The following is a 27783-nucleotide window of genomic DNA, read 5'->3' as shown; positions in this document are numbered from 1 at the left end:
CGCATGCCCGCCCGCGATGGCGACGCACAAAGCAGCACATCCATGACCGCCTCACTACCCCCCCCACCAAAACATTGTCGCCCGCCGCCCGCACGCGCTGGCAGGAACGACTTCGGGCCGTACAATTGCAACACGTTAGCATGCATCAGCCGCGGAGCAGCCCTGGGGCGGCAGCCGTGCAATGCAACCGTTGGCGCAGCGAAGCGCCGGTGCATTCAAAGGCCCTTGTTGCCGTCCCGGGGTATTTCTTGGCTTGGAGGAGGGAGCGGGGGAGGGGGAGACCCGGGACCCGGCGCGCGGACGGAGACGAAAAAGGGCCGAGAGGAAGGGCTTCCGGGTGGGAGGTCGCTGATTGACGTCGGAGCTGGCCAATCGGGAAGGCGCTCGGCCGACTTCCGGGCGGCGGAGCGTCGATTGACGTCTCCACCGACCAATCGGAGAAGTGCGCGGTCGACGTCCCGCCCATCGGCGCTCGGCAGCCAATGGGCGTTGAGCGGGGGCGAAGGGTAGGAGGGTCGTTGTGATTGTGCGCGGGGAGCACGAGATGCGAATGTTGGCCCGGGCGAGTGGAACGCGGGGGAAGCGAACGTTCTGCGGGTCGAACGTTACAACATGTCGCTGTCGGGATTGCAACAACAGCAACAACAACAACAACAACATGGAGCCGCCGAGCAAGAGGCAGCCCCGCTAAACCGGGTGGGCAAACGCTTCCTCTGCGTCCTGTCCAGCTTCACTCAAGCACCGCCGGAGCTCGGGCGAATATCGGAATGGGACTGGAGAGCGGGGGTCATCAGAGCCATTTCCCACAAAGATTCAGCAAACCCGGATTTCGTAGTGAGTAGAACCAACCGCAATTGTTTCACGGTCGGGGAAAAAAGTACTAATTGCATTTAGAAATATAAGCTCGTGTGGTGGTTATTGGTGGAAAAACGGATCCGATCGACGAAAGAGAAAAAAAATCCCGAGAATTAGTATGGATTATAAAAGCCACTTTGTGAATTTAATGCAAATTCGCGCTGTGGTAAACAGCAGTGACAATTTGCAAGAAACCGGCCATTAGTTTCAACAAAAACAGGTGTAGGGTTGATCACAACGTCGACCGGAGTTTAAAAAAAACCCCATTTTGGCAACAAATGATATAACTTCCTCTCCTGTGCGCCCCCTTCCCTCCCCCCTCCACTCTTCCCATTGATGCCAGGCTGCGTGTTGCCGCTGCTTTCCAGCCCTCCTTTACGATCTGCAGCTTGCATTTTGTAACCTGCTGGGTTATTCATCCATTTTCTATGATGTCTAATCGTTCTAGCGAGCTGAACTTTGCAAAAGGAAACAAATCGGACAGCGATTCCGTCTTCTTGAATGTAACGCTGCTCGTTTGCAGTAACTTATTAATTCCCCAGGGTTGTGGAGACACCAGTGTCGACCCCTTATAAAGATCTGTGCCTCCGGTTTCCCACTGCTTCGAGAAAGCGAAAAAGATGGAAACTAAGCCAACGCCAATATCAGAAAGGTCCATCTGTGAAAATAGATTATTTTGCGAAAAATCAGAAAATAACTTAATCGAGGAGCCCAGATTTTATGTGATAATCCATTGTACCATTGGTCTGTAATTGTTAATAAATTAATTATCCACAGAATTAGTATATGATTGGAATTATAATGTGATCTACGGCAAGTCTGTAAATAGTTCCAGTTCAGGAAATATTTGGGGATTAATAATTAGCTAGAAATTCAGGACCGTGCAGGTATGCAGCGGCTATTTAATGCTTCTTGGCAAAGTGATGGATTGGTGGCAGCCTTACGTCGCCCAGAGAGCTTCTCTGAGAGAGGTGAGTGAAAGGTCACCTAAAAGGCTGGATACTGAGAGTTTTAAAGGTTAGGGGGATAGAGGCGCTGGAGATTGGAGACTGACTTTGGATCCATAGTCTTCTCGCCCAGTCATTTGAAAAGTATATATTTGATGCCTTTCCTAATTTTTTGAGAGCTGTCTAAAATTACTACTGGCTTAAAATAACCCTGATGGATGAATTTGGGTAATGTGGGGGGAAATGGGCAGGTAACGACTTGGGTCAGGACCCTTTTTTCAGACTGCCACCATTAACATTGCTGATCAATGATGCTTGAGATCTGAGACATTTTTGTATTTTACCAACTGCTGGAACTATTTCAATCTGAAGAACGGTTCTGACCCAAAACGTCAGCTATTCCTATTCTCCAGAGATGCCGCCTGACCCGCTGAGTTACTCCAGCATGATGCGTCCATCTTCTGTTTCATTGACTCTGTTAACTGCGATTTCCCTGGTCTTGATACAAGTGAGGCAACTGACCCAGTTAATGTATTCCGACAAATTGTTTTTGTTTCCTCGTGCATGTTCCCAGAAGCTGTCTGAACTTGCTTCCCCGGTTACTGAATTTAGGAAGTTGATTGAATGTGCGCCCTGGCACTGTTGTCTAGTATGTGGAGTTCGACGCCACTGCATGGAAGAGCCTGCACTGGGTCTTAGCCAGTCCCACCCTGCTCTTTGCATCCTGTGAGGATTTTGTTTTTGTTGCGAGCCAGTCCACTTCTGTTAAAGATGGGGCAGGAGTGTGGTGACTCTTTGCACTCTCTTCCCATCCACTGCAGTCAGTCTACCCGTAAATCATCCGACTTGTAAATCTAGCACCATTCCTAAGGGTTCTAATGAAATTCTAAAGATGGACACAAAAATGTTGGAGTAACTCAGCAGGACAGGCAGTATCTCAGGAGAGAAGGAATGGGCGACGTTTCGGGTCGAGATCCTTCTTCAGACTGATGTCAGGGGGGCGGGACAAAGAAAGGATATAGGTGGAGACAGGAAGACAGTGGGAGATCTGGGAAGGGGGGGGGAAGAGAGGGACAGAGGAACTATCTAAAGTTGGAGAAGTCAATGTTCATACCACTGGGCTGCAAGCTGCCCATACGAAATATGAGGTGCTGTTCCTCCAATTTCCGATGGGACTCACTATGGCACTGGAGTAGGCCCATGTCAGAAAGGTCAGACTGGGAATGGGAGGAGGAGTTGAAGTGCTCAGCCACCGGGAGATCAGATTGGTTAATGCGGACTGAGCGCAGGTGTTGAGCGAAGCGATCGCCGAGCCTGCATTTGGTTTCGCCGATGTAAATAAATTGACATCTGGAGCTGCGGATGCGTGATGTTTTCAGACACTGAACAAGGGTCTCGACCCAAAACGTCACCCATTCCTTCTCTCCAGAGATGCTGCCTGTCCTGCTGAGTTACTCCAGCATTTTGTGTCCACCAGCATCCGCAGTTCCTTCCTATACCAATGATCTTCTATTCAGCTCTACTCCATTGTGGGCATTAGACTTTGATCCCTAGAACAGGTGGGCTTCAATGCTGAGAACTATATTCTGCACTCTGTCTTTCTCTTTGCTCCATTTTGGTATTTTACTTGAGTTTGCCTTGATTGTATTTATGTATGGCATTATCTCATTTGTCTGGATAGCATGCAAAACAAAGCTTTTCACTGTACCTCGACAATGATAAACCAAGGCAGTGCATTTCAAGTTATAAACTAGGCAGTTTATGAAGGAAATCTTCATCTCCTGTTTTATTTTAAATACTTCCAGCTGATAGTCCTCCTTCGCCTGGGCAGCCCAGCGGTATGAACATCGACTTCTCCAACTTTAGATAGTTCCTCTGTCCCTCTCTTCCCCTCCCCCTTCCCAGATCTCCCTCTATCTTCCTGTCTCCACCTATATCCTTCCTTTCTCCCGCCCCCCTGACATCAGTCTGAAGAAGGGTCTCGACCCGAAACGTCGCCCATTCCTTCTCTCCCGAGATGCTGCTTGCCCTGCTGAGTTACTCCAGCATTTTGTGAATAAATACCTTCGATTTGTACCAGCATCTGCAGTTATTTTCTTATAATATATGTCCTGGCAGAAAATGTTTTCCCATATCTACACTCAAATCCCACAAGCAAAAAATATCTATGGAGGGAAATGGACAGATGATGTTTCGGATTGGGACCCTTCTTCTGACCTAGTACTTGAAGGGTTCCGACCTGAAATGTCACTGATCCATGTTCCCCAGCGATGCTGCTTGACTTGCTGAGTTGCTCCAGCACATTGTGTCCTTTGGAACTTGTCTTCCTGTCAACCTTGTTTAAACCCGCCAAGAAGCACTGGCAAATCTGCCTGCCAGGATATTGACCCCCCCCCCCTCCAAATCATAGAGGATTTTATGGACGTCAAACCAGGGTAAAACTTTCGCAGAGGGGTAGCTCCTTGGAGTGTTGTAGAACAGAGGGAATTTGGAGTACAAGCACATAGTTCCCTCAACTGTTCACCACAGGTGGTCAGGGTGTAAGAAAGCTTTTGGCATGTTGGCCTTCGTCATTTGGGGAAATTGAGTATAGATGTCGGGACCTTATTGTGCTTGGTGGGGCTATACTTGAAGTGATGTGTTCAGTTTTGGTCACCCTGCTATAGGAACAATGCCATTAGGCTGAAACAATTTATGAGGATATAAAGTCCGTAGTCATACAGGCAGAAGATGCACAAGCTTATACAGAAGCAAGTGTCATCACATACGGTCACAACTTCTTTTCTCGCTGTTCTCGGTCTCGGGAATCAAAGCAGTCACCTCTGTGTGGAGCCACAGGAGATGGGCAAGATCCTCAATGAGTATTTCTCCTCTGTATTTACTGAGGAGAAAGACAGTTGGACGGGGGAAATTGGAACAGTCACTGCAATTGTCTTGAGAGCAGTCAGGGTTACTGCCGACGAAGTACCGAAGGTAATTTTGTGTTTGAAGGTGGACGAATCTCCAGGGCCTGAACTGATATATCCGAGGACATTGTGGGAAACTAGAGAGGAAATTACGGGAGCCCTGGTTGAAATTTATGGGTCGTCCTTAAATACTGGAAGACTGGAGGGTGGCAAATGTTGTACCTCTTTTCAAGAAGGGCTGCAGGGAAAATGCTGGGAACTATAGGCCGGTGAGCTTAACATCTGTGGTTGGTAAGTTACTGGAGAGTATTCTGAGGGATAGGATATACAGGCATTTGGATGGGCAAGGGCTGATTAGGACAGTCAGCATGGTTTTGTACGTGGGAGGTCGTGTCTCACAAATCTGATTGTTTTTTTTCAAGAGGTGACCAAAAAGGTTGATGAGGGCAGAGCTGTAGATGTTGTGTACATGGACTTCAGTAAAGCATTCGACAAGGTTGCGCATGGTAGGCTGCTCTGGAAGGGTAGATTGCATGGGATCCAAGGAGAGATAGCTGAATGGATAGCAAATTGGCTCCAGGATGAGCGTTTGACGGCACTGGGCCTGTACTCGCTGCAGTTTAGAAGAATGAGGGAGGACCTTATTGGAACACACAGAATAGTGAAAGGCTTGGATAGAGTGGATGTGGGGAGGATGTTTCCACTAGTGGGAGAGTCTAGGACTAGAGGTCATAGCCTCAGAATTAAAGGATGTTCTTTTAGGAAGGAGATGAGAAGACATTTCTTTAGTCAGAGGGTGGTGAATCTGGAATTCTTTGCCACAGAAGGCTGTGGAGGCTGTCGGTGGATATATTTAAGTCGAGATAGATAGATTCTTGATTAGTACAGGTGTTGGAGGCTATGGGGAGAAGGCAGGAGAAAGGGGTTAGGAGGGAGAGATAGATCGGCCACGATTGAATGGCGGAGCAGTCTTGATGGGCCGAATGGCCCAATTCTGCTCCCATCACTTATGATCTTGTGGCTGTAGGAATGTTTAAGAAACATTGGAGCGATTGAGGAGGTTCGAGAAGGTGCCGGTGAATCATTACCTCGCCTGGGAGGTCTGTTGGAGTCCCTGGATGATGATGACGGTGGAGGTGTAGAGACAGGCGTTACACTGCCCGCAGTTGCAGGGGAGAGTGTCCGGGGACGGGGAGAGACAAGCGGACCAGGGAGTCCCGCGGAATCGCACCTGAGCACCTCTGTGGGGTGTAAATAACGCAAACTTTTGTTTCTCTTTGCCGTGCCAGACTAGAGTCGAGCTTAACAGGGCCTTCTCTCCCCGCTGATTCTGCCAAGCCCGTTCCCTTGGCTGTAGATAGTTGGCCGGGTGCCTTTTAATGAGAAGGTGTATTTTGGTTTTTTTCTTGCCCTACTGCAGATCTATTTGGAGTTTGATGATAGTTGGTGTCGGTGGATAAAGCTTCACGACGAGGAGCTGAGCATCTTCCTGATTGAAGACCAGTTAGCCCTGGCTGACAGGAAGCCTGAAGAGGTCACAGAAGGCGCGCGCTGGCCAGTTCTGGTATGAAGAAGTCTTCTTTTGTATTTGTTATCTCGTAAGATGATGCCGCCTCAGAGGCAGGCACACAGTGTCCGTGTGTGTTCTGCACTTTTATCGGGATTGTGACTGGTGCTGTGGAATATTGGCCTTCATAACAAGAGGAGTTGAGTATAGGAGCAAAGAGGTCCTGCAGTTGTACAGGGCCCTAGTGAGACCGCACTTGGAGTACCGTGTGCAGTTTTGGTCTCCAAATTTGAGGAAGGATATTCTTGCTATTGATGGCGTGCAGCGTGGGTTTACTAGGTTAATTCCCGGAATGGCGGGACTGTCATATGTTGAAAGACTGGAGCGACTCGGCTTGTATACACTGGAATTTAGAAGGATGAGAGGGGATCTTATCAAAACGTATAAGATTATTAAGGGGTTGGACACGTTAGAGGCAGGAAACATGTTGGGGGAGTCCAGAACCAGGGGTTTAAAGTTTAAGAATAAGGGGTTGGCCATTTAGAACGGAGATGAGGAAAGACCTTTTCAGTCAGAGAGTTGTAAATCTGTGGAATTCTCTGCCTCAGAAGGCAGTGGAGGCCAATTCTCTGAATGCATTCAAGAGAGAGCTAGATAGAGCTCTTAAGGATAAGGATCAGGGGGTATGGGGAGAAGTCAGGAACGGGGTACTGATTGTGAATGATCAGCCATGATCACATTGAATGGTGGTGCTGGCTCGAGGGGCCGAATGGCCTCCTCCTGCACCTATTGTCTATTGTTAACGTTACATTCTGGCTTTCGCTCTCCCTGTTGTTCCAATGAGGCCCAAAATCTATTGATCTCTGCTTTGAACGTGCAGATTTTGGTTATAGCGGATTTACCTACCGACGGCTGCACAGGCCACCCCTGGCTCGCATCACCTCCCCGGCTGCTTCTCGTCCCGGCTGCCCACGACGCCCCTCCCGTCCTGACCTACAACTGCTGCTCCGCCCCGCACAGCTTCCTCGGCCACGTCCAGGCAGTGCCTGCCACCGCCCGCCCTTACCTGCACTCTGGCTGTCCGCAGGCCGCGTCCATTGACTTCGCCGATCCTCGCCTCTGCCCTATCGGCCGTCGACTCGCCTGCATTCCAGGCCCAGTTCCGGACCAAGATTCTGAAGAAGGGTCTTGCCCCGAAACATCACCTATCCGTGTTCACAGTAACTGACTTGTGTTCGATGAATCACTGGATTCAGATAACAGTTTATCACTCGGTATTTTATCACACTACTACATCAGGCACATACACTCACGCATCCTCAAATATCCCCGAATGCACTCACAAAGCCCGAGTACACAGCAGAGCACGCCGCAGGGTGTTATGTTCACGATCACCCGGCATCGTTCGCGACACGGTCCAAGGCTGGGGCTCTCTCCTGGAGTGGTGCCCAACACCATCCTTTATGGCATTTCTTATCGGAGCAGACCGCGCCACTGCCCCCCTCCCCGAGCCAATCGTAAGCCCCCCTTGTCTGCAACGTTTCTGTGCTACTCGCGGCAGGGGCGCGGGTGGTCGACCCAACCACTGCTGCTGTGTTTTGTTCACCAACGCTACGCTTTCCCAGAGAATGGCCTAGAAGACTGCGTTCCAAGGCAATGATCACAGATAACGTGTCCGGGACCTTGTTTTCGAGAGGCAATGGAATGTCAGGGCTGCTAACTTGGTTGATAACTCCATTTCACATTTTAGTTGAAATTGTCAGTTTAACCCATACACTGACTCGCTGAGTTTAGTCACTTGTGTCCTTTTGTCTAACAACTGCAGTTGTTTGTTTCGACTACCTACACAGTGATAATACCATGCTTGGTTATAGGGGGCAGTTGGCAATAACGGACTTTAAAGTAAATAAATTACTCGGTTAATCTATATGTTACTAAAACTCTCTGTTTGTGCATTATATAGTTTGGGGCTTGACACAGCCAAAACGGTACACGATAGCGCGACAATTTTAGGCCCACCTTACTCACCATTCCCCCGTGGATGGAATAAACCCACTTTTGTTACTTTTTAAAAACATTTACCTAATAAACTTTAATAAATGCGCCCCCCGGAGGACCAGCTGGAGGACCTCTGCCCGTCCCGGTGTGCCCCGCGCCTGACCTTCCTCCCATGGTGCAGCGCGCGGCAGACGGTCTAACAAGATGGCTGTCCCCTAATGCAGGACAGGCTTCGGCCCGCAGGAGAAATGGGGCCGAGGTCAGTGCCTTCTCCCTGTCTACTCTCGCCCACCCACGGCCCCGGGAGCCCACCCGGCAACGGCTCCACAGTTGGGGCGAGGGGAGGGGGAGTGCGTAGGGGGAGGGAAGAGGGGAGGAGAGGGTGCAGCGCCAATGCAGGAGAGGTTTGGACCCAACGGGTCCACTTGGTCTAGTCTTTAAGCTAAAGTCTTTAAAGTAAAGGAATTACTCAGCTAATAAAAATTAGAAAAGAGCTGCAGTTGGTGCAGGTCTAAAATGTTTCACAATTTCTCGCGTCTGAAGAAGGGAGTCCTGACCCGAAAAGTCACCTATTTATGTCAGTCTGAGGAAGCGCCCTGAACCAGAATTTCACCTATCCATGTCCTCCACAGATGCTGCCTGACCCCTGAGTTACTCCAGCACTTTGTTCTACACTGGAAACACTCAGTGGGTCAGGCAGGAACTGCAGAATCGATAGTCTTCGGCTAGAAATGTTAACTCTGCCTCTCTCTGGTGCCTGTATTTTGCTGCTTTTATTATTAAAGAAATTGTTCATCTTATTCCTAAGTAGCTAAACTCCTCCTTTCCCGAACAAACCTCTAGAGCTCGAATTATCCGGAGACTGTGAAACTAGCTTTTCAACATCAGCACATTTGTGGAATTCTCTGCCACAGAAGGCAGCAGAGGCCTATTCACTGGATGAATTTAAAAGAGAGTTAGATGTAGCTCTTGGGGCTAGTGGAATCAAGGGATATGGGGAGAAGGCAGGCACGGGTTACTGATTGTGGATGATCAGCCATGATCACATTGAGTGGCGGTGCTGGATTGAAGGGCCAAATGGCCTCCTCCTGCACCTATCAGTTCCATCAGTTCTTCACAGGATCGGTATGCCTGATCACATTATGATGAAACTTCCATTATCAGGTTTTAATTCTATCTTCCTTGTCCTTCTGTGTTATAATTATATTTGGCCCTTCATATCTGTGCAGTTGACTAGGAGAGCAATCCCATTCTTTCCCCCTCTTTGTATTGCCCTGTATTCCTGCAAAATATTTTAGTTGAGTTTAGGGATACAGTGCAGAAACAGGCCCTTCAGTCCACCGTCCGCGCCGACCAGCGATCCCCGCAAACTAACACTAACCTACAACACTCAGGACAATTTACAATTTTACCAAGCCAATTAACCTACAAACCTGTACAGTACCCTCCATAATGTGTTTGGGACAAAGACCCATCATTTATTTATTTACTTCTGTACTCCACAATGTCATGTAAATGAAAGTAGTCATGTTTAGTATTTTGTTGCATATCCTTTGTGTGCAATGACTGCTTGAAGTCTGTGATTCATGGACATCACCAGTTGTTGGGTGTCTTCTCTGGTGATGCTCTGCCAGGCCTGTATTGCAGCCATCTTTAGCTTATGCTTGTTTTGGGGGCTAGTCCCCTTCAGTTTTCTCTTCAGCATATAAAAGGCATGCTCAATTGGGTTCAGATCGGGTGATTGATTTGGCCACTCAAGAATTGACCATTTTTTAGCTTTGAAAAACTCCTTTGTTGCTTTAGCAGTATGTTTGGGAACATTGTCTTGCTGTAGAATGAACTGCCGGCCAATGAGTTTTGAGGCATTTGTTTGAACTTGAGCAGATAGGATGTGTCTATACACTTCAGAATTCATTATGCCACTACCATCAGCAGTTGTATCATCAATGAAGATAAGTGAGCCAGTACCTTCAGCAGCCATACAGGCCCAGGCCATAACACCCCCACCACTGTGTTTCACAGATGAGGGTTGGTTTGGTTCTTGAGCAGTTCCTTCTATCCTCCATACTTTGATCTTGCCATCACTCTGATATAAGTTAACCTTCCTCTCATCTGTCCACAAGACCTTTTTCCAGAACTGTGGTAGCTCTTTTAAGTACTTCTTGGCAAACTGTAACATGGCCATCCTATTTTTGTGGCTAACCAGTGGTGTAGCCTCTGCATTTCTGTTCATGAAGTCTTCTGCGGACAGTGGTCATTGACAAATCCACACCTAACTCCTGAAGAGTGTTTCTGATCTGTCGGACAGGTGTTTGGGGATTTTTCTTTATTATAGAGAGAATTCTTCTGTCATCAGCTGTGGAGGTCTTCCTTGGCCTGCCAGTCCCTTTGTGATTAGTAAGCTCACCAGTGCTCTCTTTCTTCTTAATGATGTTCCATACAGTTGATTTTGGTAAAACCAAGGTTTGGCTGATGTCTCTAACAGTTTTATTCTTACTTCTCAGTCTCATAATGGCATCTTTGACTTTCATTGGCACAACTTTGGTCGTCATGTTGATAAGCAGCAATAAGAATTTCCAAAGGTGATGGAAAGACTGGAGGAAAGACGAGGTGCTGAGAGCTCTCTTATACCTGCATCAAGGAGGCAATTAAACACGCCTAAGCAATTACAAACACCTGTGAAGCCATATGTCCCAAACATTATGGTGCCCTGAAATGGGGGGAATATGTATAAACACTGCTGTAATTTCTACATGGTGAAACCAAAATGGATAAAAATACCCTGTAATAAAATCTGACAATGTGCACTTTAATCACATGAGATTTTGTTTCTATTACAAATCTCAAATTGTGGAGTACAGAGGTAAATAAATGATGGGTCTTTGTCCCAAACATTATGGAGGACACTGTGTGTTTGGAGTGCGGGAGTAATCTGGAAATCCCAGAGACAACACACACAGGTCACGGGGAGAATGTAGAAACTCTGTACAGATGTCACCTGTAGTCAGGATCGAACCAGGGTCTCTGGCGCTGTAAGGCATCAACTCTACTGCTGCTCCACCATGCTGCCCCTCGCCATTGTCCGTTGATCTACTCTAAGCAATACTCAGCAGGAAGAATGTTTTGACGGTTGGGGCTGTAGATGACCCCGTCCACTTCGACCAGGTATGAACGTGGCTCCTTGGAAGGGCCGTAAATGTGTCCCAGTCATGCGTGGCCCTTGTCGGTTTGCAGACGAACCACTTGTCCACGTGCAAGAGGTGTGAGTGGCTTGCTGGACTTGTCGAAGAACCGCTTCTGTGTGTCCCGTTGACGTTGTAGTTGCTTCTGCACCACGGGCGGGGACCGAACGTGCGGCTGGAGTAGCTGCTGGGAGACAGGCAGGGGAGCACGGGTTTGGCGAGACATTAGTCGCTGGGCTGGCGAGCCTAGGACAGGATCCCATGCAATGTTCCGTAGATTGAGTAAGTCCAGGTATACGTCGGATTTGGCAAGCTAAGCTCGTTCCATGAGTTGTTCGCACTCCGGACGGCGCGTTCGGCGAGCCCGTTGGACTGCAGGAATTCGGGGCTGCTGATAATGTGTTGGAAGTCCCATCGTTTAGCAAAGTTCTTAAATGCTTGGCTGGTGAATTGCCTGCTGGTGTAGTAGGCATGCAGGTGCAGCAGGCAGTGAAGAAAGCGAATGGTATGTTGGCATTCATAGCGAGGGGATTTGAGTATAGGAGCAGGGAGGTTCTGCTGCAGTTGTACAGGGCATTGGTGAGACCACACCTGGAGTATTGCGTACAGTTTTGATCTCCTAATCTGAGGAAAGACATTCTTGCCATAGAGGGAGTACAGAGAAGGTTCACCAGATTGATTCCTGGGATAGCAGGACTTTCATATGAAGAAAGACTGGATAGACTCGGCTTGTACTCGCTGGAATTTAGAAGATTGAGGGGGGATCTTATAGAAACGCACAAAATTCTTAAGGGGTTGGACAGGCTAGATGCAGGAAGATTGTTCCCGATGTTGGGGAAGTCCAGAACAAGGGGTCGCAGTTTAAGGATAAGGGGGAAGTCTTTTAGGACCGAGATGAGAAAGTTTTTTTCACACAGAGAGTGGTGAATCTGTGGAATTCCCTGCCACAGAAGGTAGTTGAGGCCAGTTCATTGGCTATATTTAAGAGGGAGTTAGATGTGGCCCTTGTGGCTAAAGGGATCAGGGGGTATGGAGAGAAGGCAGGTACAGGTTACTGAGTTGGATGATCAGCCATGATCATATTGAATGGCGGTGCAGGCTCAAAGGACCGAATGGCCTACTCCTGCACCTATTTTCTATGTTTCTATGTCAGACTGAATATGTGCAGGGGATCCATGTATGGAGAGGTGCCGTTGCAGCTTCTCGGTCACAGCCTCTGAGGAAATGGTCTGCAGAAGGTCTGTCTCGAACCAGCCCGAGTAAGAGTAAACCAAAACCAGGTAGTGTTTCCCGTGCCATTCGAAGATGTCGGTAGCCAACGAGGACCATGGAAGAGGCGGGACAGGTTGGGGCAGTAGGGGCTGCTTCTGCTGATGTGGTGCCAGGCTGTTGCAGACAGCGCACGTTTCGGTCTTCTACGTATGTATTTAGTCATCCCGGGCCAGTAAAACATGCTTTGCGCCCGTTGAAGGGTTGCCTCAGCGCCGGGGTGACCCCTGTGGACGTCGTTGTAGTATTCATCCCGGAGTGCGGCTGAGACCACCGCCTTGTGGCCCTTGACTATGATTCCGTCCTGGAGCACTAGTTCGTCGCGAACCAGGAAGTAGGGGTGTATCTCAGGCGGGGTGTTTGACTGTCTGTGGGGCCAACCGGCCCGTATGACTGGACAGCAATTGTAAAGTCTCATCAGCAGCTGTGTGTTCGGCTAGGCGGCGTAAACGATCAGTCAGCACAAACGAGACCTTCATGACTGAGAATGCGTCCTGTTCGGAGAGGTGCTGTTGATTGGTTTTGCGCGGGGCTCTGGGTAGCCTGTCTGCTATGTGCATGTCTTTACCTTTCTTGTAGACGATCTGGAAATCAAAGCGCTGCAGCTGCATTATCATCCGTTGCAATCGTGCTGGGGCAGCGTGAATCGGCTTGTTCAAAATAGTGACCAGCGGCTGATGGTCAGTCCCAATGGTAACGTTCTTGCCAAAGATGAAGTCATTGAATTTGGTGCAGGCGAAAACCACTGCGAGCAGTTCCTTTTCGATCTGTGCATAGCGCTGCTCGGTGTCAGTCAGAGTACGGGATGCATATGAGACGGCCTTGAAGCCGCCATCAGTCGTGGTCTGCAGGCACGCAGCGCCTAGCCCGTACTGGGACGCATCGCAGGTGATGGTAACCGGTAGCTCCAGATCAAAATATGAAAGTATTGGTGCGCTCACCAGCTGTGCGGGTCTGCTCATCAGCAGTGCACTTTAAATGAGCTTTTCCAAGTGGGTGCAGGATCTCTCCCCCAGAAGCCCGAAGCATTGAGGCTTTATCTATGCGTTCGGCATTGCGAATTTTGTTGAACTCCGTTAATGATATGACGTTGACCGTTGTGCCCGTGTCTACCTTGGCCAGTAGAGGCCTGTTATTTACGAACACAGTTACCTCAGGGTCAAGTAGCTTGTTAGACGAAGGGAGGAGGGAGTGAATAGCGGAGCTGTTATCTGCACTGATTGAGCAGAGCGCGGGGGACGACAATTCAGGCTCCTGGGCGCCGGTATCAGCGAATTCCTGTTGAAGCAGGAGCAAACTTGTCCTTGGAACATTAGCAGTCACACGGGAATGACGGCATCTAGCGAAATGGTTCAACTTTTTACAGAAATTGCAAGCCTTTCCGTGGGCAACACAGAACTGACGACCCTTCGCTTGAAAATAATTGAGAATGATCAGCCATGGTCACATTGAATGGTGGTGCTGGCTCGAAGGGCCGAATGGCCTACTCCTGCACCTATTGTCTATTGTCTAAATAGTTACAATTCAGACAGCGAGTAGCAGGCGCGTTAGAGGTTCTGCGGGAGGAGAAGTCTGTGAGATTAACGTTATGTTGCTGGCGTGGGCTGCAGGGGACAGGAACGGCATGGGAAGCAGCCATCTCTGAAATATGGCAGGAGTGTATGGCCTTGTCTAGGGTCAATAGACAATAGACAATAGGTGCAGGAGTAGGCCATTCAGCCCTTCGAGCCAGCACCGCCATTCAATGCGATCATGGCTGATCACTCTCAATCAGTACCCCCTCACTCCGCTATCCTTAAGAGTTCTATCCAGCTCTTTCTTGAAAGCATCCAACGAACTGGCCTCCACTGCCTTTGAGGCAGAGAATTCCACACCTTCACCACTCTGACTGAAAAAGTTCTTCCTCATCTCGTTCTAAATGGCCTACCCCTTATTCTTAAACTGTGGCCCCTTGTTCTGGACTCCCCCAACATTGGGAACATGTTTCCTGCCTCTAATGTGTCCAATCCCCTAATAATCTTATACGTTTCAATAAGATCCCCCCTCATCCTTCTAAATTCCAGTGTATACAAGCCCAATCGCTCCAACCTTTCAACATACGACAGTCCCGCCATTCCGGGAATTAACCTAATGAACCTACGCTGCACGCCCTCCATAGCAAGAATATCCTTCCTCAAATTTGGAGACCAAAACTGCACACAGTACTCCAGGTGCGGTCTCACCAGGGCCCGGTACAACTGTAGAAGGACCTCTTTGCTCCTATACTCAACTCCTCTTGTTATGAAGGCCAACATTCCATTGGCTTTCTTCACTGCCTGCTGTACCTGCATGCTTCCTTTCATTGACTGATGCACTAGGACACCCAGATCTCGTTGAACTCCCCCTCCTCCTAACTTGACACCATTCAGATAATAATCTGCCTTTCTATTCTTACTTCCAAAGTGAATAACCTCACACTTATCTACATTAAACTGCATCTGCCATATATCCGCCCACTCACACAACCTGTCCAAGTCACCCTGCAGCCTTATTGCATCTTCCTCACAATTCACACTACCCCCCAGCTTAGTATCATCTGCAAATTTGCTAATGGTACTTTTAATCCCTTCGTCTAAGTCAACTCAGTGTTGCGAAGCACCTCAGCTCTCAGTTTGCTATCAATCATGCTCCCTACCAGCTTATCTCGGACAAGTTCGTCCCGCAACTCACCAACTCGACAGCGCGCAGCCATGTGCCTGGGGTCACTAATACATTGTTCAATCGGTTCATCAGCCTGCTGCAAACGAGCATAGAACTTTGTTCTTTCAATTATATGGTTGGAAGGCATATCACACAGTTGGTTCTCTGAATTTCTTGAGTAGAACCGCAGGGTCGTCTATAGTCTCGGCAGGAACGAGGACCTGGCCGTCGTTACCCAAAACAGCTGGAGCAAAAACGAAGTTGTCAGCTCGGTCCATAGCCTCAGGACCCGCAAGTTTGAGCAAAACAGACGCACGCACATCAAGAGGGTCATTGCGATGAACGATGCGAGCATAATGAGTGTAGTCGCACTCGAAAAGACGCCAACGTTCAGCAATGTCTAAATCAAAGATCAGAGTGTCTGGGCGACGACACGAATTAGCCATAATGGAGATAACAGGTGCAAACTAAATAAAGAAAATAAAACCCGATAAACGCAGAGGAGTAGGTCCGTGTTGACTCTGACACTATGTAATAAAGTACTTGAGTGCACGCTAAGGTACAACGCATCATTTTATTGAAGCACTTACAGCATAGGACAATAGACAATAGGTGCAGGAGGAGGCCATTCGACCCTTCGAGCCAGCACCGCCATTCAATGTGATCATGGCTGATCATTCTCAATCAGTACCCCGTTCCTGCCTTCTCCCCATGCCCCCTCACTCCGCTACCCTTAAGAGCTCTATCTAGCTCTCTCTTGAATGCACTCAGAGAATTCCACAGATTCACAACTCTGACTGAAAAAGTTTTTCCTCATCTCAGTTCTAAAAAGTTTTTCCTCATCTCAGGACCTGCAGTACATTGTAGCTCCGAGCTGCTACATCTACTGCCTGACGTATTATAAAGCACGTACTAGGCGGGACTACTACTAACAAGCACTACAATTGGCTAGCATGCAATAAATAGCCCATCTACCATTTACTTTACCGGTATTTGGCTTTACCGAAGCCAATTAATCTACAAACATGTACGTCTTTGGAATGTGGGAGGAAACCGGCGTAAACCCACGCGGTCAGGGGAGAACTTGCAAACTCCGTACAGACGACGCCCATAGTCAGGATCGAACCTGTGTCTCTGGCGTTGACAGACAACAACTCTACCGCTGCGCCACCGTGCCGTTCTTGTTTTATTTCCCTCTTCAGAAATGCATTTGTCTCTCGTTGAATACGTTTTAAGCTTTCTAAGCATATTTACGAAATCATATTTCTTGTGTTGTTATTCCAGACATTCAAATGCTTGACGGATAAGGTTGGGATTGGGCCGATAACGGCAGTGGAATTTCTTGCTGACCGGCACCGAATGTTTCTGCAAAAAGATGTCCATCTTCAGTCCTTGAAGGTAAGTGATTCCACACACCTTTGAAAGCAGGAAGATTGACACAAAAAGCTGGAGTAACTCTGCGGGACAGGCAGCATTAAAAGCAGGCAACTGTGTGGACAATATCCAATGAGTATGTCAGGAAATCATGTTGCAGGACTTTGGTTAGGTCGCATTTGGAGTATTGTTGACCCTTCACGGGAAAGATGTGGTGGCTTTGGAGAGGGTGCAAAAGAGATTAACCGTATACTACCTGAATTGAGTATTAGCTACAAGGAGAGGCTGGACAAACTTGGATTGTTTTATTCAGCACGTTAGAAGTTGAGGGGCAACCTGATAGCAGTGTATAAGATTATGAGAGGCAGGGATAAGTGATAGGAGCAGGATTAGGCCATTCAGCCCATCGTCTACTCTGCCATTCAATCATGGCTGACCTATCTTTCGCTCTTAACCCCACTCTCCTACACTGGAATTTAGAAGGATGAGAAGGGATCTTATTGAAACATATAAGATTATTAAGGGATTGGACACGTTCGAGGCAGGAAACTTGTTCCCAATGTGGGGGGAGTCTAGAACCAGGGGCCACAGTTTACGAATAAGAGGTAGGCCATTTAGAACGGAGATGAGGAAAAACCTTTTTCATTCAGAGAGTTGTAAATCTGTGGAATTCTCTGCCTCAGAAGGCAGTGGAGGCCAATTCTCTGGATGCATTCAAGAGAGAGTTAGATAGAGCTCTTAATGATAGCGGAGTCAGGGGGTATAGGGAGAGGGCAGGAATGGGTTACTGATTGTGGATGATCAGCCATTTCGGAGAAGGGTTAAGACCATAGGATGTAGGAGCAGAATTAAGCCTCCACCATCACCCCTAGCAGCCGATTTCAGGCACTTACCACTTAAACTTAGCAAGCACTTCTCCTTTAAACTTTGCCTCTCTCACCTTAAAGTTATTCATCATTCATTTGCAATCATAGAATGATGTCCTGTCCAAAGGTTTAACAAACCTCTTCTCCGCCTCCCCAAGGTAGAAATGTCAAAGACTAGAGGGGGTAGCTTTAAGCTGAGAGAGGCAAAGTTTAAAGGAGAAGTGCTTGCTGAGTTTAAGTGGTAAGTGCCTGAAATGTGCAGCCAGGGGTGGTGGTGGTGGTGGTGGAGGAGTCCTATTTCTGCTCCTACATCCTACGGTCTTAACCCTTCTCTGAAATGGTGGACAAAAGCATAGTTTAAGAGGTTGTGGCATCTACCTCCCACATTGCAAATAAATAAAATTATTCGTCATTCATTTGCAATCATAGAGTGACGAGCTTTTCACAGAACCCCTGCCCCACTCCGTATCAGTAGAAAATCCTGCTGTTTAATGTTCAGGAACTAAAAGGTGCAGATTTAAGGTGAGAGGGGAAAGATTTAATCGGAGACTGTGAAGGGCAGCTTTTTCACACAGGGTAGAGGGTAAATGGAATGAACTGCCAGAGGAGGTAGTTGAGGCAGGCACAAAAATAACGTTTAAAAGACATTTGCGCAGGTACATGGATAGAAATGGTTTAGAGGAATATGTTACGGAAGCTTAGATGGGGGTATCTTGGTCGGCATGTGCAGTCGGCCATGTTTCTCTGCTATATAGCTCGTTCAATCTATATATTGAAATGCATAGTGTTTTGATTTCCTTATCAAATTCCATATAGATGAATATGGATTGTTGGGACCAACCTCTTCGGGATAACAAGGAAATTTGTGCCAAAATTAAGAGCTGGTTCATTAAGCAATTGTCACAAGAACTCTTTCTGCATGGTGAGTTTTTCGGAGGTTGTGGTTACCTCCTTCTGTTAAGTTAATTTTAAAATCTTTTTTACCTAATTATACCTCGGTGGAGGGGGGGGGGGGGGAGACGGACGATGGGGACCCGGCGTGGGGAGATCGCCATAGGGGGGAGGGGACGATGGGGGACCGCCATGAGGGGACGATGGGGACCCAGCGTGGGGGGATGATGGGGACCCAGCGTGGGGGGACCGCCATGAGGGGCGGTGGAGGGGGGGGGGGAGATGGGGACCCAGCGTGGGGGGACCGCCATGAGGGGCGGTGGAGGGGGGGGTGTGATGGGGGACCACCATGAGGGGAGGGGGGGTGATGGGGGACCACCATGAGGGGCGGTGGAGGGGGGGGGGGTGATAGGGGACCACCATGAGGGGAGGGGGGGTGATGGGGGACCACCATGAGGGGCGGTGGAGGGGGGGGGGGTGATGGGGGACCACCATGAGGGGCAGTGGAGGGGGGGGTGGGGGGGGATGATAGGGGACGCCATGAGGGGCGGTGGAGGGGACGATGACAATGGGGACCCGGCGTGGGGGGCGGTAGGAGAACAAAGGGGGACCTGGTGGGGGGGGGGGGGGGTGGCACTCTAGTTTAGAATCCTCTGCCCGGGGGATAAGTCTGCATTTGTTCCGGTGAAGGTGCTGTGCCCCCGGCAGCCAGACAACAGTCGCTTGTCTCTTTTTGATTTCACTTTTAATGTCAGGTTTTCGTGTACCTTGTGGGTTGTGACTGTCGGCAGACCAATTTCCCTCCGGGGATGAATTAAAATTTCTCGTGTTGTAATATGGGTTGTGTGTGTTATATTGTGTCATTTGTCTTCCACGCTGTCTGTTCGTTGGTAATTAAAGCTTTCCATGAAGTGGGTGTGGCCATTACTGGTGCCACGAGGAATATGTTGCAAAGGGCACCACTGAAAGGAAATCCTTAATGGTGGAAATCTGAAATAGAAACTGCACAATCCAAGGCCAGAAATAGGAAAGTATTAGTGAGTCGCAATCATTCAAAATCTCAAGCTGTGCAGGGTAGATCTGTAAACTGATGGGAACTGGTCTACAATATTTAGGTTAGTTTATTATTGTCACGTGTACCGAGGTACAGTGAAAAGGTGTGTGCTAACCGATCCATCAACAGTGTACAAATACATGATAAAGGGAACAGCGTGAATAATGTTTAATGCAGGATTAAGTCCGGTAAAGTCCGATCAAAGATATTCGAGGGTCTCCAATTGGGTAGGTAGTAACTCAGGACTGCCCTCGGGTTGTTGGTAGGACGGTTCAATTGCCTAATAACAGCTGGGAAGAAACTGTCCGTGAATCTGCAGGTGCGCGTTTTTCACACTTCTGTACCTCTTGCCCGATGGGAGAGGGGAGAAGAGGGAGTGGCCGGGGTGCGTCTCGTCCTTGATTACGCTACTGGCCTCGCCGAGGCAGCGTGGAGTGTAAATGGAGTCAATGGAAGGGGGGGGGGCTGGCTTTGCGTGATGGTCTGGGTTGCGTCCACAATTCTCTGCTATTTCTTGCGGTCTTGGGTGGAGCTGTTCCCAAACCATGCTTTGATGCGTCCTGATAAAATGCTTTTTAAGGCGCATTTGTAGGAGTGACGTGAATCCTTTGTAGACAGAGGAAATTTGTTTAACTTGGCATGATGTTCATCGTGGACATTGTGGCCCAAGGTGCCTGTTCCTGTGCTGTCCTGTGTTCAATTTTAAGTTCTGTTAACTTAGTCTAGCTAGTGGCTGTTGGATTTGAGTTCTGTGGATTCATTTAGCTGAAGGCTTTGAAGTAATTTTATAAAAGCAGACATTGGCTTCTGTCTTCCAAATAGAAAAAGCCAGTGGATTTTCAGAAGGTGGATGCGTAAACATGACCTTGTGGGTGGCTTGGCAAAGTCAGCCGCTCATTGGTAGCCATAGCCCTCTTATTCTGCAGTGCCTGGATAGAGTGTATGTGGAGAGGATGTTTCCACTGGTTGGAGAGTCTAGGAACCAGAGGCCATAGCCGCAGAACAAGAGGATGTACCTTTAGGGACGAGATGAGGAAGAATTTATTTAGTCAGAGGGTGGCGAATCTGTGGAATTCATTACCACAGAAGACTGTGGAGGCTAAGTCATTGGAGGTATTTATTCACAAAGTGCTGGAGTAACACAACAGGTCAGGCAACATCTCGGGAGAGAAGGAATGGGTGACGTTTCTGGTCGAGACCCTTCAGACATTGGATATGTTTATGGCAGAGATTGACAAATTCTTGATCAGTGCGTGTGTCAGGGGGTTATGGGGGAAAAGGCAGGAGATGGGGTTGAGAAGGAAAGGTAGATCAGCCGTGATTGAATGGCGGAATAGACTTGATGGGCCAAAATGGCCTAATTCTGCCCCTGGAACTTAGGTAGGAACTTGTACCTGCAATTTTGACCTGTGTTCCTCTGTTTATCAGGTACAAGCAACCTGACTGGCTATAAAGTCAAGGTGTACGACTTGAAATCTTCCACCCAGTGGTGTGTGGCCGTGGTGACCCATCACAACTTATTAACGCGCTTGGTGCAAATCAGAAGTGAACAGGTAATAAAAATTATTCGACGCCAAATGAAATTCTCTCCACTTTGAGCAGCAGTTTTATCCGTGCCCTGAGAATGGAGGAATTCAAAATGTAACCTTTAATTGGTGCTTACGAAGGCACAGTGACTTGCAGTTAATACTGTTGCTGCACATCTCCAGTTCAACCCTGTCGTCGAGTGCCGTAGTGCTGAATTTTGCACATTCTCTGACCACATGGATTTTCCCCCCGGGTGCTGTGGTTTCCTGTAGTGTCCCCCCTTGAGACAGTGGCTCACTTAAATGGCTGTGGTAAAAAATTATTCCAGTGTAACCGAGTGAAAGGAAAATAGGGGTGGGTAAGCGGATAGAGAAAGAGAATAACTCGCATGGAAGTACATGAGTTATAACGATAAACGCAAACTCCACGCATACAGCAGCCGAGATCAGGGTAGAACCCGAGTCTCTGGTGCTGTGAGGCAGCAGCTCTACCAGCCGCACCACTGCTGCCCCAAAATAATAAATCTTGTAGAAATAATTGTTAAATAAATTATAATAAATTCATTTATAATTCTTGGGAGCAAGTTGATGGCGAGCCAGTTAGCACTAAGCACATAATCTCATGGGTTACATGGAGCCATACGGCATGGAAACAGGCCCTTTGGCCCAACTTGCCCACGTAGACCAACATGTCCCATCTACACTCGTCTCACCTGCCTGTATTTGGCCCATATCCCTCTGAATCGGTCCAATCCATGTACCTGTCCATCTTACAGTCACAGTAAAATCCTGGACGCTGAATTCCTAAAGTTGCACGTTTAATCCAAGAAACGTTTAAACACCCAGGTGTTGAAATTTCATCCAGTTTGGTAATTGGCTTTGCAGGAGTGGAATGTTTTTTTATTTGGATTCTTTGAGTTAGAGGCCAATTTGCATTGTTACAGGCTACACCCGAAACGTCACCCATTCCTCCTCCCCTGAGATGCTGCCTGACCTGCTGAGTTACTCCAGCGTTTTGTGAATAAATACCTTCGATTTGTACCAGCATCTGCAGTTATTTTCCTACACTTGTTACAGGCTAAGGTGAAGTACAGAGCACCCCGTGGGTTGAGCGCAGAAACGCATTCCTGTGCTGAACCTCCTAACTGTACTGGTGCCGTCATTAAACCAACCATCTGAAGCTTCACAGCCTAGCGACCCTGAATTTATTGAACCCGGTTATGGATTCTGTCTTGCTGAGCCCGTGGCAGGTTCTAATATTGAAGTAGAGGAACTGCAGATGCTGGTTCATCACCAAAAGAAAAGATACAAAGTCCTGGAGTAACTCAGTGGGTCAGGCAGCATCTCTGAAGAAAATGGATAGGTGACGTTCTCGGTCGGAACGCTTCAAGCATGGGGGGGGGGGGGGGGGTGGAGAGGGAAAGCTCCACAGACGGCTGTGGAGTTCGTCAATGGACGTTCTTAAGGTGGAGATTGGCAGATTGCTTGATTAGTAAGGATGTCGGGGGTTATATGGGGTGAAGGCAGGAGAATGGGGTTGAGAGGGAAAGGTAGATTAGCCATGATTCAATGGCAGAGTGGACGGAATGGCCTTATTCTGCTCCTGTAACCTATGAGCATAAAGCTGGAAGAGAGGCGGGATTAAGCTTGGCAAGTAAAATTGAAGTATTTTGTTCTTTTGTTTCTGTTCTATTGGCAACAATGGACCCAGTGTATAAATCCTTTTTCAGCTTTGCCCTGAGGTATTTAAGCAGCAGAACATGTCTTTGTATGTTCTGAGTTATGCTGAGTTACTCCAGCATTTTGTGAATAAATCGATTTGTACCAGCATCTGCAGTTATTTTCTTATACTACTTGTTGCTCCACTGCGATTTCTCTTCGAGGTATGTCCACTTTGAAGAAGTTCTCCTCCTCTCTTCGATGAGAGTTTAGCAACATGCTCTCTCGTTGCTCCCCCTCTGTGATTCCTCCTGCCCTCCTACTCTACCACCACATCTTGACCCAGACTCGCTACCACAGCCACATATCCCTCTATCTTCCTGTCTCCACCTATATCCTTCCTTTGTCTCGCCCCCCTGATATCAGTCTGAAGAAGGGTCTCGACCCGAAACGTCACCCATTCCTTCTCTCCCGAGATGCTGCCTGACCTGTTGAGTTACTCCAGCATTTTGTGAATAAATGTCTTTGTATGTTGCAGGTGTCTGAGAAGCAAATTGTTGACCCTGCCCTGATTCACATGGCTTTCCTTCATGACGAGGATGTTGAGGCACTGGCCAAGGATGGGATTGAATCCACACTGACCAAGGCCGGGATTGAATCCACACTGACCAAGGACGGGATTGAAACCGGTGAGTAACTGAGCTACGATATTTTGTTGTCGACTAACCTTCAGGGGGCTGGATTATTTTGGGGCTTGGGGAGAGTATAGTTTAGATTAGAGACACAGCGTGGAAACAGGCCATTCGGCCCACCGAATCAGCGCCAACCAGCGATCACCCCGTAAACTAGTTCTATCCTGCACACTAGGGGCAATTTACAGACGCCAATCAGCCTACAAACCTACATACACGTCTTTGGAAGGTTGTGCGGGAACCGGAGCACCCTGAGAAAACCCACGAGGTCACAGAGAGAACGTACAGACAGAACCCGAATTCAGGATGGAACCCGGGTCTCTGGCTGCTGTAAGGCAGCAACTCTACCGCTGCACCACCTTGGTGAAAGTTAACAGCGAGCTAAAAAAAATATCGTGGACCTGAAACAATAAAACAGTAAATCCTCGCAATAACTTACCACCGGGGAGGGGCGGATGGTGTCCGTTATTGCAGATTGTCCGCTATAACAGAGTGATGGGTTGCAATGTTTAACCCAAGGCCCGAAGGGAAGAAATGCGGCTTTTTGGGGGGGGGGGGGGGTGGACAAGCAGGATTTCACGGGCGGGGAACCACGGACATCCTGGTCCCACCCGTGGTGTGCTGGAGATGGGCCCGGTACTCACGCTGCCTTCGTGTTGCTCGCTCTCTCCACTCCTGCAACCGGGAGCACGCCACGTGACGCTGGATCATTAGGAAACTGGTGGAGTTGCAACGGGGGCATCGGCCCGTTATATCAAAATCCATTACACCGAGGCTTATTATTGCGAGGGCTTACTGAATCGCTTCTCCTCCAGTGGAGTGTTCCCAGCATTTTCATTTTATCTCGGGTTTCCAGCACCTGAGTCTGGAAAAAATCATTTTAATTTCCATTAACAATTAATCTGTCCTGTCCGTCTCAGTTTTCATTGGTTACGTTTAAACAGAAGGCAGTGGAGGCCAATTCACTGGATGTTTTCAAGAGAGTGTTAGATTTAGCTCTAGAAGTTCTAGAATTGCTTCGCCGCATCAAGTCTATTCCGTTATTCAATTATGGCTAGGTCGATACTAAATGCTGTAGTAACTCAGCGGGACAGGCAGCATCTCTGGAGAGAAGGAGTAGGTGACGTTTCGGGTCAAGACCCTTCTCCAGACTCCATCACCCATTCCTTCTCTCCAGAGATGCTGCCTGTCCCACTGAGTTACTCCAGCATTTTATGTCTACCTTCGATGTAAACCAGCATCTGCAGTTCTTTCCTATTCAATTATGGCTGATCCACCTCAACCCCATTCTCCTGCCTTCTCCCCATATCCCCGACTCCTTTACTACTCAAGAATCTGTCACTCTCCACCGTAAAAAAATATCCATTGACTTGTGCTCCACTGTCGATGCCTTCTGGTATTTGCTTTAAAGGTGAGAGGGTCAAAGTTTGAAGGGGATGCTTGTACAAAGTTTGTAAAGGGATTAGGAGAGAGAGTTAGATCAGCCACGATTGAACGGCGGAGTAGACTGGATGGGCCGAATGGCCTAAATCTGCTCCTGTCACTTTTGACTGTTGAGAGATGCACATTTTGTCAGTGCTGCCAGTGATCGCTTTTGTTCGGCTCCGCGCACTGACTGCCGGTGTGTTGAATGCAGGTGACTCCACAAAAGCCCAGTTGACGAAGAGAAAGTCTGCCGAGGTCCAGGACGATAACGGAGCCAAAAGAGCGAGGAGCGTACGCGTGGACGAGGCCGGGAGCCGTGGCAAGGAGCAAGGCCCCGCAGGGACTGCCAGGGGGGCCAAAAGTACCAACGCTATGGCTCCCCAGAAGCCGAAGCCTGTGTTTGGGTTTAACACCAGCTGGAACAGCTTTAACCTGGCTTTCTCCACCCGCCCATTGGATAACGGGCGCACAGTGGTGGTGGAGGACAAAGTGCAGCCCGCTGCCCGACTACAGGCCGCCCCGTCAGCCAGCCCCGCGCCCGCTGTCTCCAAACTTTACAAGCCTCGGCCTGACTTCACCTTCTCAAGCAAAGATACAACCATTTGTTCTCCCTTTGAAGTAAGCCTTGTTTTACTTCTGATCCCGCCTCGGCTGGTCTTTAATGCTCACAATTTATTTGCACGCAGTTATAGAGTCATAGAGTGACACACTGTGGAAACAGGCACAACTTGCCCACACCAGCTAACATGTCCCAGCTACACTAGTCCCACCTGCCTGCGCTTGGTCCGTATCCCTCCAAACCTGTCCTATCTATGTACCTGTCTAACTGTTTCTTAAACGTTGGGATAGTCCCAGCCTCAACTGCCTCCTCTGGCAGCTTGTTCCTTGCACCCACCACCCTCTGTGTGAAAAAGTTACCCCTTAGAGGTAGGGCGGCACGGTAGCGCAGCGGTAGAGTTGCTGCTTTACAGCGAATGCAGCGCCGGAGACTCAGGTTCGATCCTGACTACGGGTGCTGCACTGTAAGGAGTTTGTACGTTCTCCCCGTGACTTGCGTGGGTTTCCTCCGAGATCTTCGGTTTCCTCCCACACTCCAAAGATGTACAGGTATGTAGGTTAATTGGCTGGGTAAATGTAAAAATTGTCCCTAGTGGGTGTAGGATAGTGTTAGTGTACGGGGATCGCTGGGCGGCACGGACTTGGTGGGCCGAAAAGGCCTGTTTCCGGCTGTATGTATATGATATGATATTCCTGTTAAAAAAAAAATCCCCTTCACCTTGAACCTATGTCCTCTGGTCCTCGATTCCCCAACTCTGGGCAAGAGATTCCATGCATCGAAGTCGCAGTTCTGACTGAAGAAGGGTCTTGGCCTAAAACATCACCTCTACCGAGATACAGTGGAAAATGTTTTCAGTTTAGTTTACAGATGAAGCGTGGAAACAGGCCCTTCGAGTCAGCGGGAACTTGCGGTTCCCGTACACCAGCGCGATCCCACACACTGGGGACAATTTATAATTTTTACCATAGCCAACTGATAGCTCCTGTAATCAGGATTGAACCAGGATCTCTGGCGCTGTAAGGCAACAACTCTCCCGCTGTGCCGCCCTGACCTGCTGAGTTACTCCAGCACATTGTGTCCTTCAGCGATAATAGTTATTTTCCCCGCAGGATTTCAAACTTCACCCACCTCATCCATGCCTGCCGCATCTGACCTAGTCCCTTTTGGACCTTATCCCTCTAAACCTTTCCGCTTAATCCACTCTGTTCATGTACTCCAGATGTGGCATATATATGCCCTATATAATTTCCCTACTTTTGCATTCAGTTTCCTAGGCAATGAATGATAAGTTTTTGGTGTTTCTAACTATTCACACCCAATGCACATCAGAACTGCATATTGTTGAAATAATTGGAAAATGGTATAAAATACTTTGAGTAGCGTTGAGGCTTGGAGCACCTTTGGTCCCTTTTAGATTCTAAGAACATAGAAAATGGGTGCAGGAGTAGGCCATTTGGCCCTTCGATATGTGCTTTGTTGGTTGACAAAATTGACACAACATGCTGGGTCGGTGGGTCAGGCAGCATCTCTGGAGAACATGGGGAGGTGACGATTTGGGTCGGGACCCTTCGGACTGATTGTCGGGTGGGACCGGGGGAAGAAAGCTGGAAGAGAGGAGGGGCAGGACAAAGCCTCGCAAGTAATAGGTTGATGCAGGTGATAGGTTGATGCAGGTGATAGGTTGACGTAGGTGATGGGAGATGAGAAGACGGAAGGTGTGAAAGAAAATAATGAAGAATGCAAATTGTGAAGCCAGAGGAAGGAATGGAGGGGGAGGGGAGAAATAGATGGGAGTCCAGGTGGGGCACAGGAGAGAGCGGGGTGTTAAAGGGTTTAAGGGGGGAGAAGGGAGAGGAGGTTTTGTAGTAATTAACTAAAATTGGTGAATTTGGGCGTTCACGGTGGTGCAGCGGCAGAGTTGCTGCCTTACAGCGAATGCAGCGCCGGAAACCCGGGTTCGATCACGTCTACGGGCGCCGTCTGTACGGAGTTTGTACGTTCTCCCCGTGATCTGCGTGGGATTACTCCGAGATCTTCGGTTTCCTCCCACACTCCAAAGACGTACAGGTTTGTACGTTAATTGGCTGGGTAAACGTAAAAATTGTCCCGAGTGGGTGTAGGATGGTGTTAATGTGCGGGGATCGCTGGTCGGCGCGGACCCGGTGGGCCGAAGGGCCTGTTTCCGCGCTGTATCTATAAACATAAACATAATTCAATCTTCATCCGATTCTTTGTACCGTACGTTCCTAAGCTACGCAAGCGGAATACGAGGCGTGGTTAGTTACCTAAAATTGGAGGATGCAATATTGTTTTCCTGAGATGAGGGTTTTAAAGAAATACCATCACTGCTAAAAGCCGTCAGTAAAGCTGACCAGAGTGGAGAATACCTTGTAT

At 48.5% G+C, this 27783-nt stretch overlaps 1 protein-coding gene across 2 annotated transcripts in view; it reads left to right on the top strand.

Annotated features, from left to right (window-relative positions):
* Positions 1-510: 510 nt before the first annotated feature.
* LOC144599674 (lysine-specific demethylase 3A-like) overlaps positions 511-27783 on the top strand; it is a 75405-nt gene continuing 48132 nt past the window's right edge. For both annotated transcript variants that reach the window (XM_078410985.1, XM_078410901.1), the window contains exons 1-7: positions 511-834; positions 6129-6272; positions 16628-16741; positions 18400-18505; positions 20957-21081; positions 23252-23402; positions 25042-25448. In XM_078410985.1, coding sequence (XP_078267111.1) covers positions 613-834; positions 6129-6272; positions 16628-16741; positions 18400-18505; positions 20957-21081; positions 23252-23402; positions 25042-25448 — 1269 coding nt within the window. In that variant the 5' untranslated portion in view covers positions 511-612. The remainder of the gene's footprint in view (positions 835-6128; positions 6273-16627; positions 16742-18399; positions 18506-20956; positions 21082-23251; positions 23403-25041; positions 25449-27783) is intronic.

The sequence above is a fragment of the Rhinoraja longicauda genome, chromosome 1, assembly GCF_053455715.1.
Source record: "Rhinoraja longicauda isolate Sanriku21f chromosome 1, sRhiLon1.1, whole genome shotgun sequence".
Classification (NCBI taxonomy): Eukaryota; Metazoa; Chordata; class Chondrichthyes; order Rajiformes; family Arhynchobatidae; genus Rhinoraja; species Rhinoraja longicauda.
This window is presented reverse-complemented; position numbering and strand designations above follow the sequence as displayed.